Below are 18,766 nucleotides of genomic sequence, written 5' to 3'. Positions count from 1 at the left end.
GATGTTGAGTTTAATCTAATACTCCTTTATCTGGATGTATGCTGACAGGTCCTACTTTCTAATACTTTCCATTTCCTATCCCCAAAAGGCAACATGTGCAATAGCAAAGACTTTCACCAAATGACCGGCTCTTTTTATAATCTAAACGCCAGACTGTTGCCTTTCCTGGATACTGTACTTCATGTCTGTTTCTTCAGAAATCACCATAACGTATACTCTGTATTTATATACCACCCTTTAGGTTCAAGCATCCAGAGCAAAAAGCTCACCAAAGCAAGTGTCAAAAACGTAAAAAAAAAAAAAGTGTTTTAGTTTGGTTTTTAAAAAAGTCAACTGTACTGTGAATAATTCCAACAAACAATATCTTTGATTGGAACAGAATGCTTTGTTTTAGACATTAAATGTTTTACTGTTACACTAGAGAGATAGGGTGGTAGTGAGGTACAACTTCAGAATTTCAACCAGCAAAATATGTTTTGCCAGAACTTTTTATTCTAAAGCATTAGATATTTTTATTGAAACAGTTTTAATGTCCTTTAAAACTGAAAGGACATTGCCCCAGTATCTGTAAGCCCAGGTATAACAGAAAAAAAAGAAAATAAAATCTGCTTCAGTGTGAATGTTTAAGTAGTACCATGATTAACTAGCATTAACACTCGAGCACAAATTGATCAAGACATAATTCATTACAAACCTTAACACAGACAGACAAAGGGAAAGCACAAGGCTGTTTGAAACAACTGAGGTCTGTAAGTCGCTCAATTAGCATTTAATTCACAGTGTGTAATTATGAACTATCCAATACTCCACACCATGGAGAGTTAATTGACCAGGAACAGCGAGAGATGGAAGCTTTGTGAAGGGCCAGCAGCTGCAAGAGAATGTGATACTGTTAACGCTGATCTGTTTACACAGAAAATGTGATTGATTTGCAGGAAAACTTGCCCTAATTAAGCTCCTCTAATTTCAATGTTCCCCTTTGTTTATAATGAAGCAGTGTATCGCAACTGAAATGAATGAATCTGGCCTATGTCGGTAAGCCTTAAAAAAAAAAACTGTTTAGAAGAACATTTTTAATCCATCACTGTTCTTTTATATATATATATATAAATATATATATATATATATATATATATATATATATATATATATATATATATATATATATATACACACAGTATATATATATATATATATATATTTTTTTTTTTGATGTATAGTAATTGTTTGGAATTGTTGTATTTTTATTATATTTTATTGAGTACCTGTACTGGCCCTGCAGACACAAAGTGAATAAACTAAAGTATTCTGTTGTACTATATAATGAAGGTTTGACATTCAGGACTTCCTATTGAGGTGTGTTTCTTTGGCTTGACATAAAGACAAGAAGATTGTTTTTATCCTTACATCAGAAGGCAACAGAATCTGTGCAGCCAACAGGATAAAAAAATGTGCACTGTATTTGTCCCAACACCGGTTCCTGGTGTCTGCCTTTGCTTCAGCTCTTTAGGGGGTGACATAATTAGGTCTCTTTTGATGAACAAAGCTAATTCTGCTCGAGGTAAACATACCATATGAACTGTGCTGGGCATACAGGTTGCAATATTGAAATACTTCAACCCTACACAAATGCTGACTTTAAAATGTTGATACCATAGGTTAAACGCCTTTACTTTTCACATGTGGTGAATTGCGAACAAAGACCTGGCTGTCTGCTGGAGTAAGTGTTGTTTACATTAAAATCACAAAGCAGCATATTCTGTTTTTAGGAGCTGATGGTCGTCCAGAAACAAATTGCTCCCTAGAACGTAAATCTGATTTAATACACTGCATTAGCTGAGACAGAACTCACCAGGATGGACCACAGTGGTAGTACTCTGTTATGAGAACACAAAAGCACGTAAATCAGACACCTCAACTTTGCTCAATAACCAGGTAGCCAATAAGGGCCAGGCATTCAGGACGAATGTTAAGTCTGCTAAAATCCAATAAAATGCTTCATAATGGCCCGTTTCATCTGTGAAATGCAAAACAACTTGTGATCTCTGGTACACTAATTGGTGTTTCAGTTCTTCCAAACTCTTGTGCCAGTAACAGTCTTATAGTTATAGATGTATAAGCAACGCTCAAAGAAAACAAATAACGTAAATCGACTTTATTTATAATTTGGTTTTGCAGCAACATATGTATCTCACAAGTTGCTTGCTGTATATGCACACCCCTTTATTTGGCACATGATAATGAACAGTTAAATGATACATGTCCCTTTTACAACTAACTAAAATACTGAAACTAACTAAAATACTGATCCAGCTATCTACTAACCCAAACTGTGCAAGAATGGAGATTTGCATGAATTGCTTCTGTGATTACTTGGGTATCAGTGGCTGACAGAAAGCAAGTGGTATACATTGGTTTTGTTCACAACTACATTTTTTTCTCCAAATTTCCAGCGCAGAATAGCCTTGTTTTATTTACAGTCTACACAATGACACAGCAACCTTTACTAAATTTACAACAATTTTTTTATTTAAAATCTAAAGAGAAGGTTAAGATTTTCTAAAAGAAAATGTTTACAGTTTTCTGCCTTTTAAGACAATCACACATGCTACATCAGGGGCTTAATTTACACTCACAATAGAACTAGTTCGAGCCTAAAGAATTGCTGGTCGGTCTTTTTGTGAAAAGTGACAAAAACTACCCAACTATAAACTGACTCGGCGGCAGTAGTTTTCTCCTTGTTTTCCTTACAAACTGTCCAAACAACTGTCCTCCACCTCTGACAGTGGAATGCTAATATGCAAACTTCAAAAGGAATTAAAGCTCATCTACATGCATACACAAAGCCCCTTTTACACAATTCACTTCACATTTCTATCAACGCCCATTCAAGTCTTTTGGCTGCTATTTAGCATCACAACTTGCTGGTGAATTGTCACTAAAATCTCTTGGGAAAGTAGGAAATGTTAAAAGTGCTGCTTGAAGGGTAACCGAACATTTCTGGCTCCAGACAGTTTCGTTAGCAAGCAGCTGACAGCAAGTTTAGTATTAGTTGATCACAATGCACTGCTGCAATGTTCCATTACAGAATTGTTTACATAAAACTTCTAAACTAGAAGCTGCAATGAATGACAGATATCGCTTAATATCAAAAACAGCCTTGTCCAGTTTTTCTGGATGTGACTGTTAACCATCTATTTCAGGATTTCCACCTGCATTATAAGATCAATTTAAGTGAAACTGTACTCTTTAAAATGGCCTCATACTCAGAATGTAAACATTTTAAAGCTTTACACTTCATGCTAGTGCCTCTTGACTTCCAGTTCGTAGCAAGGGGAGTTCAAGTCATAAAGCTGTTTAAATGTCAAGACTTCTGCGTTTATATGTGCTGACTGCCGAGTTGGTTTCCTCTCAAATCCCCAATTTAAAAGGGCCATCTTAGATAAAAAAAAAATCAATTGATTCAAGTAGAAGCAGTAAATTCAGATAAGACTAAGAATAAAAAGGTGTGGGTAATATCTTGAAAGTTTTGTAAGGGGTTAAGTTGTTTTCTGTGGTTTTACTGCTATGTTTGTGACAACCTTACTAGTCATCAGTGTGTTTATGGGATTTACAAGGTGACAGAGTATATTCAAACTTCTCATCCACTTAACTTCACTGTTTGCACTAAACTGACCGTTTGCATTCATCCCATCTGGAACAGCATACTGGCAACAAGGAGATGTTTGAGTTACAGAGCAGTTGCTTAACACTGACATTAAAGGCTTAAAAGATAATAGATAATAAAGAAGAATATTGTTCATCAGGCATATTAGTACAGGGGAAACTAGCAATATAAGAAGCCATTAGCCCTTCTCAACAGAATGAATCTTCTATATCTAGATTCTTTCCCATAATGCTGCAGTATAGATGTTGTTCCCAAGGACACACTGTCATAACGTTTTATCATGCTACACATTGTGTAAGTAACTCTACCTGACAAGGGCAATAATTATGAAACTCATTATATTGATGAAAATCAGTCAAACACAGCGTGCAAATGGTTGACATCCATCCAAATCTATCTTACCAGGTACAGTCGATGAGGCGTTGTTTAAACCCTTATTTTTGTAAGCTGCCCTGATCTTCTGCTGGTGCATGTCAACATCTAACCACTATTTCTTGTCTTGATTGCCTGGTATTTTGGGGGCAAGGGTTTTGTGCTTTAGAAAAATGTTTTATATAATAACAATAATGTTAAAAAAGGCATCAGCTTTTTAATTAATCAGTGTAAACTTGGACCATATTGTTCACAGGACATCACAATGCTCCGTAAAGTCAAGTGTATATGTATACATTCAGCATGAAGTCACTGAAACTTTTTTTTTTTTTAAGAGTGGCTATATTTATTTTAAAATGTCTGCTTAGAACAATGAGCTATTAAGTCGTTAGTTTTTGTTGGGCATTAGATTAAGAAAGCAGTACATTACCCATAAAGATTAATTTACTGTGAAATTCTGTTCAAACACAATCATAAATAAATGCATACTAAAGCATTCAGTAACAAAGTGCAAACTGTATCAGGTACTTTTAAAATAAAAAGATATACAGTAGCCTCCCGTTAATCTGTGTTTCAATAATTAATGTTTCGATAATCCGTGCGGTATAATATATTAGTGCAGAAATCATGCAGAAGCAGGTATTCGCACGTTTTATTAGTGCAGAAATCAGCGTATCTGTGGGGAAGCGGACAGTCATCATTTAATTTAATTCAATTAAATTGAGTACAGTATAGTGCAAGCCAACAGACAGTACTGTATTGTAGTTACTGAAACCAGTGACAAGCGAGCAGAAAGCAGACTTAAGACTCTCTTATCCTGGCAGCTGAATGGGAAGAGCAGCAATGGGAAGAGCAGCAATGACAATGAAAGACTCAGAGCAAGAGCTGTTGGGACAATATATTTGATTTGTATTACTGCATTTTTCGAGTTTTCAAAAAAGCGTAAGGATTTCCCAAACAGTAAACTCAATTTCGTCTAATCTGTGTTTTTCACTAATTCAGGCTCAAGATGCACGGATTAACGGGAGTCTACTGTGTGTGTGTGTGTATATATATATATACATATACAGTACTGTGCAAAAGTTTTAGGCAGGTGTGAAAAAATGCTGTAAAGTAAGAATGCTTTCAAAAATAGACATGTTAATAGTTTATATTTATCAATTAACAAAATGCAAAGTGAGTGAACAGAAGAAAAATCTAAATCAAATCCATATTTGGTGTGACCACCCTTTGCCTTCAAAACAGCATCAATTCTTCTAGGTACACTTGCACAAAGTCAGGGATTTTGTAGGCATATAGTCAGGTGTATGATTAAACAATTATACCAAACAGGTGCTAATGATTATCAATTCAATATGTAGGTTGAAACACAATCATTAACTGAAATAGCATGGTGGAGGTTCCTTGCAAGTTTGGGGCTTCATTTCTGCAAATGGAGTTGGGGATTTGGTCAGAATTAATGGTCTCCTCAATGCTGAGAAGTACAGGCAGATACTTATCCATCATGCAATACCATCAGGGAGGCATCTGATTGGCCCCAAATTTATTCTGCAGCATGACAACGACCCCAAACATACAGCGAAAGTCATTAAGAACTATCTTCAGCGTAAAGAAGAACAAGGAGTCCTGGAAGTGACGGTATGGCCCCCACAGAGCCCTGATCTCAACATCATCGAGTCTGTCTGGGATTACATGAAGAGAGAGAAGCAACTGAGGCTGCCTAAATCCACAGAAGAACTGTGGTTAGTTCTCCAAGATGTTTGGGCCAACCTACCTGCCGAGTTCCTTCAAAAACTGTGTGCAAGTGTACCTGGAAGAATTGATGCTGTTTTGAAGGCAAAGGGTGGTCACACCAAATATTGATTTGATGTAGATTTTTCTTCTGTTCACTCACTTTGCATTTTGTTAATTGATAAATATAAACTATTAACATGTCTATTTGAAAGCATTCTTACTTTACAGCATTTTTTCACACCTGCCTAAAACTTTTGCACAGTACTGTATATATATATATATATATATATATATGTACAAGAGTAGCTTACAAGCTGTGATCTAAATAAGCTGTGATCTAAATAACAGACATTGATAGATGCTTAACCTGTAATTTCGTGACTGTTTCAGGCTAAAAGAAACCAGGCCTCTTCAGGTTTATTCATTATCACATGCTAATAATCACAGGGTTCTGACCAGCCCTGGTGCTGGGCACACTGCCAAATAATATCCTACTTCTGAAGATGCTGAACAATAAAACCTTTATAATATAGAATATATATTTTAAAAAAAGAACAAAACAAAAAAAAAAACACTGGGCTAAATTCACTAGCATTCGCTCCAATGAAGAGTCTGTAACTCTATAAGGAAACAAAAATGTTATTATATAAATAATAAATAATACAGGAAGTTATTAATGGGTTCAAACACACTGTACTCCTTTGTAATGTGTCAGACTGTACTTGTTTTGTAACATTTTGTTCTGTGTCGTAATCAGCACTTTCCCCCTTTGATTACAATACTCAAAATGTTCTAAAATAAATTCATATTAGCATTAGTCAATTTTGGTTGCCCTTGAAGGCTGTCTATCCGTCATCTAGATTAACATAGCTCTAAGAACATATTCATCAGCAGGGGTTCAGTACACTGCAACATTGTTCTGATGGTGGGCTCTATTGCTGACTGTCCACATAGACACCAGATCCTCCAAAGGAAAACATTCATTTAATCCCCTATAAATGATATGTCTGATTCTAATCAACTGGAAACCATGCGAGGGGGCTAGCTCAGGAAACCACACTGCATCTGTGTACCCAAAAGCAAGGTACCAGTAATGTAAGTAACCAACCAATAAAAATTAAAGGCTTTGACCAGATAGAACTCTTAAGTAGCCTCTTTAGACCATTATGTGTTTACGGTAGTACGTCACACACACTTGTGAATGTGTATTAACAGGCAACACATGTTGTTTAACTAACCACATATATTGATTGCAAATTAGAAGTTAAATATATATTTAAAAAAACAAAAAAAAACATTCCTTTATTATTATAAATGCTGTGAAAGAGATTTTTTAATCTCTGCTGAGAAATAATGGCCACACTATGTCTATACATAGATGTATGTACCTACATTTTTTGGCATAAATCAGTATTTTTACCAGCTTAAGTCGGACGAATTTTGAGCAAAAATCAATAAAGAGAAATGTTTTTTTCAGTAAACATATGATAAACTAAAATAACAACAAAAACGCTCTTCAGCTTTCTTTGAAATCATGATTGATTTTTACCAGGTTGTCATTCAAAAGTTACCTCAAAAACCACGCCAAAAATAGATGTGCGAAAGTAACACTACACAAAGGAGAAACAGTAACTAGCAAATATTTTAAAATGCAACCTAGTGCTTTTCAAAAGGGTGAGGAATAGGAACAGGATTCTAACTTTGTTGGTACAACAAGCTAGAAGTACAATATCCGGAACTGAGCTTTTCAAAATCCACGCTTCTTTCCTAAGTTTTTTTTTTTTTTTTTAAATAAAATGTAAAAGATTCCCTAAGATCCTCAATTAGAACCTCGAGTACCACTAAATAAACCACTAGCCAAGGTGTGTATTCAGCTGGCAAGAGGACAAAGCTTGGTATATTTACCCAATTAATGACAACAAGTGTAGTGCGTTATCGTTAAACTTTAGAATAACCATTATAGGTGAACTTTAGGGAACACCAATTATACATCACATTGTTACTGTTAATGGTTGAATTGGGGTCTATTCAATTGAGCTAATTGGTGGCGGATATTAATACCACCTCAATTTGAATAACAAATACAACTTCCAAGGTTTTGAAAATCAAACATCCAACAGTGCATGTTAGTCAATGCATTTCTGAAGATCAAACATCCAACAGTGCATGTTAGTCAATGCATTTCTGTCTGTGGAAGTATGTTCATATTTTAATAATTTAAATGATGGCAGCACTTAGATCTGCCACGGTTTCGATTAATTGGGTAGACCCCACTGTACATAATGTGTACCAAGAAAACTGCCTGAAAATAATCTGATTCCAAACTGTCAAACACTTATTTTCCAAAATAAGACAATTTCTGCCTGTTTTGTGGTTCTAACTGTCTATTATTATGGGGCTTATGATCAATCCAATTGTACAACAGGATTAAAGCCTTCGATTACATCTCCTAAATATAGCTACCGTTTAAATTATTGACACTCAAATGCACCAGTTTTTTTTGTTTTTTTTTTTACTGGAACTAGGCCAGAACAGTTCAGTCTATAGCTGCTTCTGTGATACTAAATTCTTTCAGAGATTACTCAGGGAATTCATCCATTGGCAATTAAAAGCATTACAATGGGCAAAGGCTTAAGTAGCTTAACTGCTATCGCTTTCATCAAATTTCCAAACAGATAAAAATGACCCTTTTCACATGAACACACAATTAGAAGGGTACAATCCGTAGAGAAAAATAGAAAATGTTAAACGAGAGGAATATTTCTGTAAAAATGGTTTACAAAAAAATGGTACACTATTCTCAATGTAATTCAGCCAGGTTATATACAAAACAAGAAAAATAAAAGCTCTTTAGCTGGGGCCATCTTGTTACAATGGTGATTGCATTGTTGGTGTCATAAGAAGGCTGACAAGTGAAGCCCACTGTCTTAAAAAGCTAAAACATTTAGACAATGAACACAATCTGAAGTCTATATTTAGTAAGTACTATGTCCAAAGCAAATGGTCAGTCTAAATCTTCTGCTGTTGCCGAGGAAGGCCTACATTGATTGATATATAGGCTGGAGAACACACTCTGTCATGCCTTCCCCCAGGTCACTTTACTTTACAAATATCCAGATAGAGAGCCGTAGTTGAAAGTTCACAAAGGACCTTCTAACATACCTCCATAATCCTGTCATGGATTTGCAGTCCTCCTTCCTTGTCAGCTGGCCCATTCTCCACTATTTTGGACACAAAGATTCCTTCATTCAAAGAACCATCTTGGTTGTCCTTTAAAGGTGCAGGAAAAGTAAAAAAAAAAAAAAAAGTACAAAAATGATACCTATGAACAGTAATTCAAACACACCTCCTTATTAGCCTCAATATGCTGAGGAAATTCTTAATGTTTACTTCTGACCTTACGGGAACCTACACTGGAAAAATGAAATAATAAAAGAAAGTGTCTGGCTGTTGGTTTCCTGTTATGTACTGGAGTCCAAGGACTTGCAGGCTGCTTCATTTTACAAGGCAAAGCTGCTTACCTTAATTGGAAGATATCAACAGAAACACACTATCAAACAGTAGGCATTTGTAGGGACTATATTGCAAGGAAATACCATTTATAGTGTCATATTAGTGAATGGTGAAAGGATGTTTAAGACATCAGTTCAAGCTGGACATAAAGAACCACTGGAAACAAATATGGTATTGATGCCTTATGAAGAAGTTATTATAAATCATAACAATTTGTACAAAAAGAACCTCCATAAAATAAAGAATAAACTCTAAAAGTGCACCACAATCCTGAACCCTTTTTCTTTAGCCCCCACCTTAAAGAATGGCACCAGAAGACAATAATTAGCAAGATCATGTGTTACACACAACCACTGGAGGAGACATTTTGTCTGAGCTGCGAGAGGAACACTTGATATATGTCTTTCAGTCGAACTACAAGACGTTCCTGTCAAATTGAAAAGCAGTTGAATAACCACCCACTACCCTGCTGGAGGCTAACATGCTTTGTATTCCGCAAAAACACATACAGAAAACATGGAAACTATAACGCTTTACAAGTCTGCATTTCTTTTTCTTTTCTTTTTTTTCAACATGCTGTTTACAATGAATACACTTCTTTAAAACTGCCTTCAGTGAGTTAGGAATGTCACAACATCATCTCTTGAATACACGGATATGCCCCACTGCATCCAGTGTCCACAAGTAGAATGGAAAGACTGTACTGCCTGGGCTTCATGCTTATATAAGCTCATAATTGATTATACCTCTTGTACTGTGCTTATCATTTCTAAGCGAAGAGAAACGTTCATGGCAGCTAAAGTTAAAAAATGTCAGCTATGGTCTAGTTATATTACTTTATAGACTCCTGCAATTACTTACATTTTTGTCTTAGGACATTGATAAGCAGGGCTACAGCAAAATATATACAAGTACCTGCATGTCATTTAAACGATGGAACACAAATAGCATGGTTTCTTAAATATGGTGCCCTACTACAGTGCTACTGTATAGCACAGTAATATAAAATGTTCTCAGATAAGCCCAAATGTATTTATATTCCTAGAGCTGTATATTAACATAGTCTCACTTATATAATATAAAAGACACAGCTTGGGTTTCTTACAGAACTGAACTATATATAAGTTTTGCATAAAGCCAGGTTTATGACACTTGTTTTCAACATGAAGTTCCATTCAAATAGTTGGCCTTCACACCATTTGTGTAACTTGTTGTGTTAGAAAATGAAATAAAAACTAAAACATCTGTATTCATTCCGTCTGTATTTACAATCAAAGCATGTTTTAAAACAATTCAGTCAACTGTCAACTTCAAAATAAACCATAAAAAAAAGGTTTTTAGATGTGTTTTTTTTTTTTTAATCATGAAAAATGTGATTGAATGGGTCTGTTACAGCGTTCCCTTTCATAAACTGTGGTACAATACTGTTTTTTTTTTTATTCAAAAAACATAGATATGACAAGTTCAGTACCAGTGTAACCCTTGGTTATAACTAACATACCGGTCTGCCACCAACAATATTAAATCCCAGAGATCCAGAATCACGATGAAGGGCAGCTTTGAGGGTTTTAGTCTCTCCACCCTATGGACAGAAAAAGAACAGGTGCTTTATGTCTTAAATCTACACTGTTAAACTTGATAGACAATGCATGGAATAGTCGATCTCCAGTGACCAAGTTAACTGCTTTGATTCAAGCAGAAGACAAGGGGGAGGTTAACAGATTCAATTTAAACAGTACACATCAAGTGATGTTAATCTACAGGAAGCACCAGTGGCTAGAGTAGACGTTTTCCTGGTGAAAGGGCTGCTAAGTGACCAGCTGTATCAAGGTTAAATACCGTATCCCTTGCTATGACTGACTTCATAGATTCTATATTTATGTAACAGTCATAAATTTCACTCAATGAAGGGATGACAAGTGCTGCACTGGAAAAGTGCTGAGCCGAGATTTTTGAGAGGAACATAACTGCAGCTGTAATTTCTGCAAATCATGGGATACAGTAACTAAATATAAAGCAGGCATTGGTGGCATTCATGTTCTCTTTCATGCCTGCAGTCTCGGCTAATGGTCGTGTTGATAGTGCAGGCCTTTCAGTGTCCACAATACTCAGAACTCCAAACTTAGTTCTCCAAAGTTCAAATGACAAAAAACACCCTGGAAACCAAATAATAATGTATATTCTGCAGTTATGACTATTAAGATCGAGCAACGAAACACTGTACAGGTAACACATGGATCTCATTTAAACTACTATTTTGAGGAATCTGAAACACAGTAGTGTGTGTGAAAAACTGGCACCAGCACAATTATTAAGTTTAAACTCAGTATACTGTTCCTGCTGCGCCACTCAGCAGCCCACTGTGTCAGATTCTAAATTTAATAAATCACCCTGTCTTTCAACTTGAGTCTTCAGGCTTAGAAACTGTTCTCAAGAATGTTCTGTATTCCAGGTCATCAGAAGAAGACTGTTTAATATGTAATATGATGTATATACCAGGTGAGACACCTTTACAGTGGAACACCTATCAAGGCAAATATTCTGTGTGTTCCAGTCTGAAAAGAAAATAATCAAGACTATCTCTATTTTAAAAACATAAAACTATAAAAGAATGGCTAAGAAAGAACACCTGTGAGTCTTTACTGTTCAAATGAAAAGGATTCTGAAATTGATGATGATTAATGTCAGTGTGAAACTGCAGAAGTAGTTGCAGCTAGTAGAGGGCCCTGGCAGTATCTTTGTATCTTCATTCATCTTAATTTCAGTGACATTTTTAAAAAGAAGAAAGTTGTCCATCAAAAGACCATGCTTTGGCTCGAAGAAATTATATTTCTAAAGATGGCTGAAGTCACAATAAATCTGGAAAAGATCCTAAACGCTTGTAACTCATTTTATATGCGACTCACTCAGCACAAATATTAACATACATTGAAGCTCTGTTACAGAATAATGACAGCCTCTAACTCGGACGCCTCTTACAATTCATTACACTTTTTCTTTTCATTGAAACTAAAGCCAAGTGATCATGTTCATGTTGCTTGACTGAATTTGAACAGTAAAAATAACCACATCATCCACGTAATGTTTTTTTTTGTTTTGTTTTGTTTAAAGTTCACTTTCATGGATAATTTGAACAATCCTTCCTTGGCTTTCAACTCCTTGCATTACAAACACAATTCAGAGAATAAGATTGTACTGCATCAGCAAGCTTTGTTCCCTGTTTCATGTGCTTGTCAGAGCAGACACTGATTTTATTAGGTTTTTTTTTTTTCTCACTGATTTCATATTGCTTTGGCCATAGCTGTACATTTGTAATGAATGAACTCAGTGGCAATGAGCAGGAACAATACGGGGTGTTCAAGTATAAGCCTACAGTCTCAGGTTTTGCCCAATTTCAGACCCACTCCTCTCATCATCAATCATCCTGACAAGTTTAACACCCCCCCCCCCCCCCCTCCTTTGTTATTACATCATCAGTGGAACCAACCATTTCTGAAGGAAGTATTTAGTTCATTTAATTTTAAATGTTTACATTTTTGATGTATCATTTTTTTATTGGGTACCCTCAATAGCAATGTCAAAATTAATGCATCTGTTACTTTTTTGGTTAAAAAATAAACACCTATATTCCCCCCCCCTCGATTCAGACTGCAGCTGGAGAGTTTATTAAATCATTTAAATTATTGATTTGATCGAGATGGCAACATGAGCTAACCCTGAATCTCATGAATGATTTTTTCTTCAGTTTTAATCTTTTGCCATATTTAATACTGTTTTTCTTTTCTTCACAAGATACAGTCATGTACACTGACAGTTGCCACAAGTAAACGTTACCCTTACCTCGAGTCCAGATACTGTAAGAGGATTTTGAAACACTCAGATAGTATCTTTCATTGTCAGCCAAGATTATCCAAGGTTTTTTCTCTGATCTTTCATTCCCTGAATGTTCCTGATCCTTGTTAGCCTTCCTGTCCATGCATGGGCAACAATCCCAACCACCTGCCTGAATTTATATATATATATATATATATATATATATATATATATATATATATATATATATATAGACACACACACACACACACACTTTTACAATGCCACCACAATGCAGATGGGTGGTGAGTGGGTGTGTCTGGGATAATGTTGTGGTTGTTGCGGTGGGTGGGTGGTTATCTTTCATAAAAGGAGAGCAAACACGTTCATTTAAATTGTAATCGTTTTGCTCAACATATGCATGTCTGAAACATACAGTAGTATGCTATTCTAAAAAAAACAAAAAACAGTACAAGAACAAATGAAAGCGATTGAGTGGTTTAGAATGTTATACAAATGCTTGCAAATTACAGCTACAACGCAGTTGTATTTAAAATCCGGTCTAAATACTGTTTGTACCAATTAACTCTACTGCACTGCCTTCATGGCATTACTGTAGCTTAGATAAAATACTAGAAAACATTACAAGAGATAATATATAATAACCTCCAGTAAACGACTATAATCAGAAACCTTCGTTGATTCAAAAACATTCAGAAAAACTGTATTGAGCTGTCAGCATACAATGGTGTACCGTTGAAGTTGATAATTTTAAAGCAGACTTGACAACATCTGATTCAAATTATTTAGTGTTTCGTAATGTCCCAGTAAACGACGCACTCGCTTTAATAAAAAAAAGGGTTGATTTGAAAGCCAAAGAACTAGTGTAGGAAAATGTTTGAAGTGGAGAAAAACGAGTAATTTTGTTAAGTGACGTTAGCCAAGTTGCTCTACAAGGTAAACCCTGAACGCAGACGGCAATTAATATTTGCCCCTCCCCCAGAAAGTGCCAGCTGGCAAAGACCGCAGCTGACAGACATGTCTTCAGGCAAGAGGGGCGAAAGCACAAAACCTCTGACCGCTCACTTAGTTACTTAACAGCCCCTTCCAAATAATAAAACGGAGAAAATGACGTTTAATTAAGTGACATTTAAATAAGCCCGCTTTTAACCACAGGAGCCTTTCAGTCTGGCGCAAGAAAACTGTCGCTTATTGAACTTGGATCTCTCTTTTCATCTTTTCTGAAAACGCCTCTTCAGAGGTTCCAGTTTCCATTGGCTTAAGCTAACTAATAACGTTTAATAAAACACACCGCAGAGGCTGTGTCTAAGCGATGTTTTAGTCAAAGTTAGAAAAACTGTTACAAAATACAAATATAACCTGTGCTCTCTAAAATCACAAGTATGCGACTTTATAATGCTAGTATTATTGGAGGCAAACTATCTAAATCCCACTGTGACAAAATGCTGCACAACTGTTATAAACTAGCTTGGTTACCTTGCACGGAGGAGACAGGCTTTTAGTCAGAGAGTCGATCCTTGCGCTGTACTCTGTGAATTTCTTTTGGTATTTCAGAGCTGTCACTTGAAGCTCATTCTGAACAGATGAGAGCTGAGCCAGAAGAGATTTCTCCCGTTTGCTTGATTTCAGAGACTGTTTCTTAAACTCTTTATCCAAACCTACCATTTTACCCTGCAAGGCGCTATTATGAGCCTTCAAAGCTTTAAAACAACAGTGATTATCTAATGTCTGCTCTTTGTAGATTAGCACCAAACCACATCCTTTCTCACAAATCCCAACAGGTCTATAATCACACGTTTCTCTCATATGGGCATCCATGTCTTTTAAATTGAGGACTTCGTTGCATCCCTTATTCCTGCATTTGGCTGGCGAAAAGTCGCACATCTCTGTGTGCTCTGCTAGATGCTGCAACTTCACCACTTTCTCGCAGCCCCTAGCGTGGTTGTCACACTTAATGTCCAGCTTCAGTATCAGGTTTTTCAGAGGGAGAACGTGGTTCAGTTCTTTAGTAGAAATCCTTTGGCACTTTACGGGGCAGCTGCTTTGCTGGACAACCCATGGTAAGACACAGCCAGCGCAGAAGACGTGACCACACGGAGTTGCAAGCGGATCCTCCAAAACTTGATTGCATAAGTTGCATTTGAAATCAGGGTCCACATCCCCATTAAAACGATCCAGCTCAAATCCCATGTTTAAGCAATAATTCCTAGAGATCACGCAAGCAACAGTTGCTTCTTTTCGCTTGTCATTGGAAGCTCCCAGACCGACTGACCGACTGCAGCTCTTTACTGACTGAACTAATTGCCTGAGACTTCCTCGAAAAAAGCGCTGGAGGAATTCTCTACCGTAATTAGCGTAAGAGAAGGGCGTGTTTTCACGTTTGTGCAGTATGTCTTTTAAACACGTTTTTAAATGTAATTGGTCCTTGTATTTAAAAAAAAAAAAAAAGGATTTCAGCATTATAAAACATTTATGCGATGTATACTCTCAATCACAATATGAAATATGTCTCTGTACATCATATTTATGTGCTATAAATATGTTTGTTCTTATTGTCTTGATTAGAAAGTGTATTTGCTGTACATTAAACACAAGTAGCCACAACACCCGACTAAACTATGGTAAAATTACAGGTATAATTTACAAAGGGATGTGATACCTTTTATTGGACTAACTAAACAAAAATTAATCACAAGCTTTCAAGACCTCAAATGCCTCTTCTTCAGGTGAAAGTGGAAAGGTACTTAGTCCAATAAAAGGGATCGCATCTCCTTCTCTTTGTCTATCATCTCTTAACTAACACGGCTACCATATCATCTATCAACAGGTATTATTTAGAAATGTCAATGTCATTATTATTGAACGGTTTTACAGTGCACATGTTACACATGTTTATAGGTGTTTGTCAGACATAAATCTGATGCACTTTAAAAATATATACACAATTAATACACTTGCATTTCTATAAGTAATTTCCCAAACATCCACTGATATGGAAATTGCTGTCTCCATATGCCTCATGCTGTTAATTATAGTTGTTGTAGGTAATTCATTTAGAAGTTCATTATTTTCTAATAATGATGCTGAAAACACATGCTTTGCTTCATTTCCATTCATATAACGAAAGTCTGCAACAACTAAACAGGTCTCTTGAGTGGCGTCCTGGCACATTGCAGTTTGCACATGGGTTTAAGCCAGGTGTGCCATTTAAAGTGTCTTGTTTGCTTGCTTGCTTGTTTGATAATTACTCCATTAATTAGCTCCATTGTATGTGTTGTTAGGTAAGCACTGTCAGTCATGGGCCATTTTACAAAACTTTAAATTAGTTAAGTTTGATATTTTATAAATACATATCACATATTATTTGACATTTTTTTTTAATGTATTTATTTTAAAAGTTCAAATTTAAAACAGGGTTGTTAACTGTATCAAGCAAGTTACAGTGGCAACCTTACAAAAGATGGGTTACTGACCATAAACAATATTGTCATTAATAAGGCATTTATCATATTATGTGTAGCATAGTGCATTTAATCCTGTCATATGCTTCATTATTGATATTACCTTATTCAAAGAACATGCACAGAAACATCCAGTCATATTTATGCTTTTTTAAACTTCTTACTCATTTGTCATATAGAGTCTTCAGATCTCAACATCGGCCGTTATACTTCTAGACATGTTTTGATTTGGTTATTAGAATGTTTCTTATTATTGCTGGTACTACTGTATATTTTATTATTACACATTCTGCATTTATCTCTAATTCAAAAATCATTTTCTAAATTCAATGCTGGTCAAAGCATCTAATAGTATTAGTTGTAATATTAGATACATCTGTATTATGTATGCACTGTTGAAACCATCTGTCGGTGGACTGAAAAAAGGGCTACGAACTGACATAAAGGTTATCCTAGATGACAGTATAGTCTGGGTTTGTGGGTTAGGAAAGAAACCTTAAATCAACTGAATATGACTGTTTAGTTTCAACGGAATATTAGTATATAACATTCATCCCCATGTTAGGAGTATGAATCTTGACCAAAAATAAATACATACAAAATATTAGAGTTGCACATCCCATTTGGGACAAACTCAAGTTTTTCCCTAATCCTTAAAATACATGAATGTTAATCCCCAGATACACTGTGAATTAGAACTAATTTCACAATCTGGCAACCTTTCACAAAAGGGGTTCTCAACTGATTAAAACATAGGGTGTGACTGCTCTCCAACAATTCAAGGAATCCGACAGAGAGCATGCTTTTCCTTTGTTCTCCTAGACAAGCAATTGAAACATTTTTAAAAAAGGGTTGCAGTTTACAAATTGTAATAGCATTAAGAAATTAGGTATTTGTTTCGTGAATGGTTCCGATCCAGTCAAGACTCCAAGTGATCTCATGGCTGTTGTGTGAAATGAGTTATGATAGAGGACCTCAAAACACATTTCAATTTATACTAATTGCTGTCTTTCCTGGGCATGCTGACTGCTCTGCAAAATGAATGGGTCAGTAAAACAAACTTGGGGAACATTCAGGGTTTCTGTATAAAACAGCCAATCTATAACCAACACCCGTGCCTTGTATCTGAGATGGTGGACCTATACATTAGGCTTTCTACTCATAGTAAGCTGTTTTGATTAATGAACTAAATTTTTTTTATATTGGTTGTAGGTTTGTTTGACCACAGTTACTGTTTCATAAGTACAAAATACTAGTTGTGTTAATAGGGCCCAGTGGCCCACTATGAGGCATTTAATATTGCTGAACAAATACTTAAATTCCTCACTACAAAGTTAAATGCTTTGACTGTGAACTAATTATAATAAGCACTCGATTAGTTGACTTAGCATAGTGCTATTAAACTATAAAATTAACAAGCAAGGTTGGGTTCAGTTCCCATGGGAACAATAAAATAAAGTACTTTATAAAACAAACAAAAAAAATGATGAGAACTTGGGAGTGAATTCTTCTTCACATGTGACAAATTTGCTTTGACAACCTTTATGAAATATCTTGTAGTGAGTTGCCTACAAGAAATCTGGGAATTGTACTACATTTTTTTAAACACGCCTTTTAAAGCAATGTATCTTGCATTTTAAATATTCTCCCATCTTTGTGTTGCTGCAGCTCACTGTGAATCTTTTATAACACAAGGCGATTTAATTGAAAAATGCACCTCCATTTAATACAGGGATTTTAACCATTTTCTTTCTCCCCAGGCAGTATTACAGTCATAAAAGCATTTGAATTGTAAATGATTAAAGGCCAATTCAAAGGGCACACCAGTTGCGTTTGGTGAAGAGCAAGAATGGTACGCATACTCAAAGCTTAACTGTCCTTTGTGAACAGAATCCATCTTTGTGCAGACATTATATTCTGTTACAGAAGGAAAATATACTTGATATATTATCTGCTCCCAGTGAAATCAAATTCCATGTGATGTTATGCCTCAACAATTCAATCCACATGTTAACTATTCAAAATAAGATCTAGTGCGCATCACTGGTTAGGGGGATGGGGTACTTTGCATAAGCACAATTATAACCGGCTATGAAGTGAGGTTTGAGATTCAAATCTAAACTGATCTTCACCCTGGTGCCTTGTTAGCTTGGGTGAATGCTGAGTATGACTCAAACTCAAAATA

At 35.8% G+C, this 18,766-nt stretch overlaps 1 protein-coding gene across 4 annotated transcripts in view; it reads right to left on the bottom strand.

Annotated features, from left to right (window-relative positions):
• The window catches only part of LOC131701499 (E3 ubiquitin-protein ligase PDZRN3-B-like), a 95,860-nt gene extending 80,423 nt beyond the window's left edge, over positions 1-15,437 (bottom strand). Inside the window, exons 1-3 of one of the 4 annotated variants that reach the window (XM_058999624.1) lie at positions 14,597-15,437; positions 10,788-10,868; positions 8,936-9,043 (exon numbers count right to left, since the gene is read on the bottom strand). In XM_058999624.1, the coding sequence (XP_058855607.1) occupies positions 8,936-9,043; positions 10,788-10,868; positions 14,597-15,310 (903 nt within the window). In that variant the 5' untranslated portion in view covers positions 15,311-15,437. Of the gene's footprint in view, positions 1-8,935; positions 9,044-10,787; positions 10,869-13,126; positions 13,236-14,596 lie in introns of those variants that run through there. The other 3 variants (XM_058999628.1, XM_058999625.1, XM_058999626.1) reach the window with 3 other exon arrangements.
• Positions 15,438-18,766: the final 3,329 nt, after the last annotated feature.

This window comes from Acipenser ruthenus, chromosome 25 (genome assembly GCF_902713425.1).
Source record: "Acipenser ruthenus chromosome 25, fAciRut3.2 maternal haplotype, whole genome shotgun sequence".
In the NCBI taxonomy this organism is placed as follows: Eukaryota; Metazoa; Chordata; class Actinopteri; order Acipenseriformes; family Acipenseridae; genus Acipenser; species Acipenser ruthenus.
Note: the sequence above shows the minus strand (reverse complement) of the source record. Positions and strands in the feature narration are given on the sequence as shown.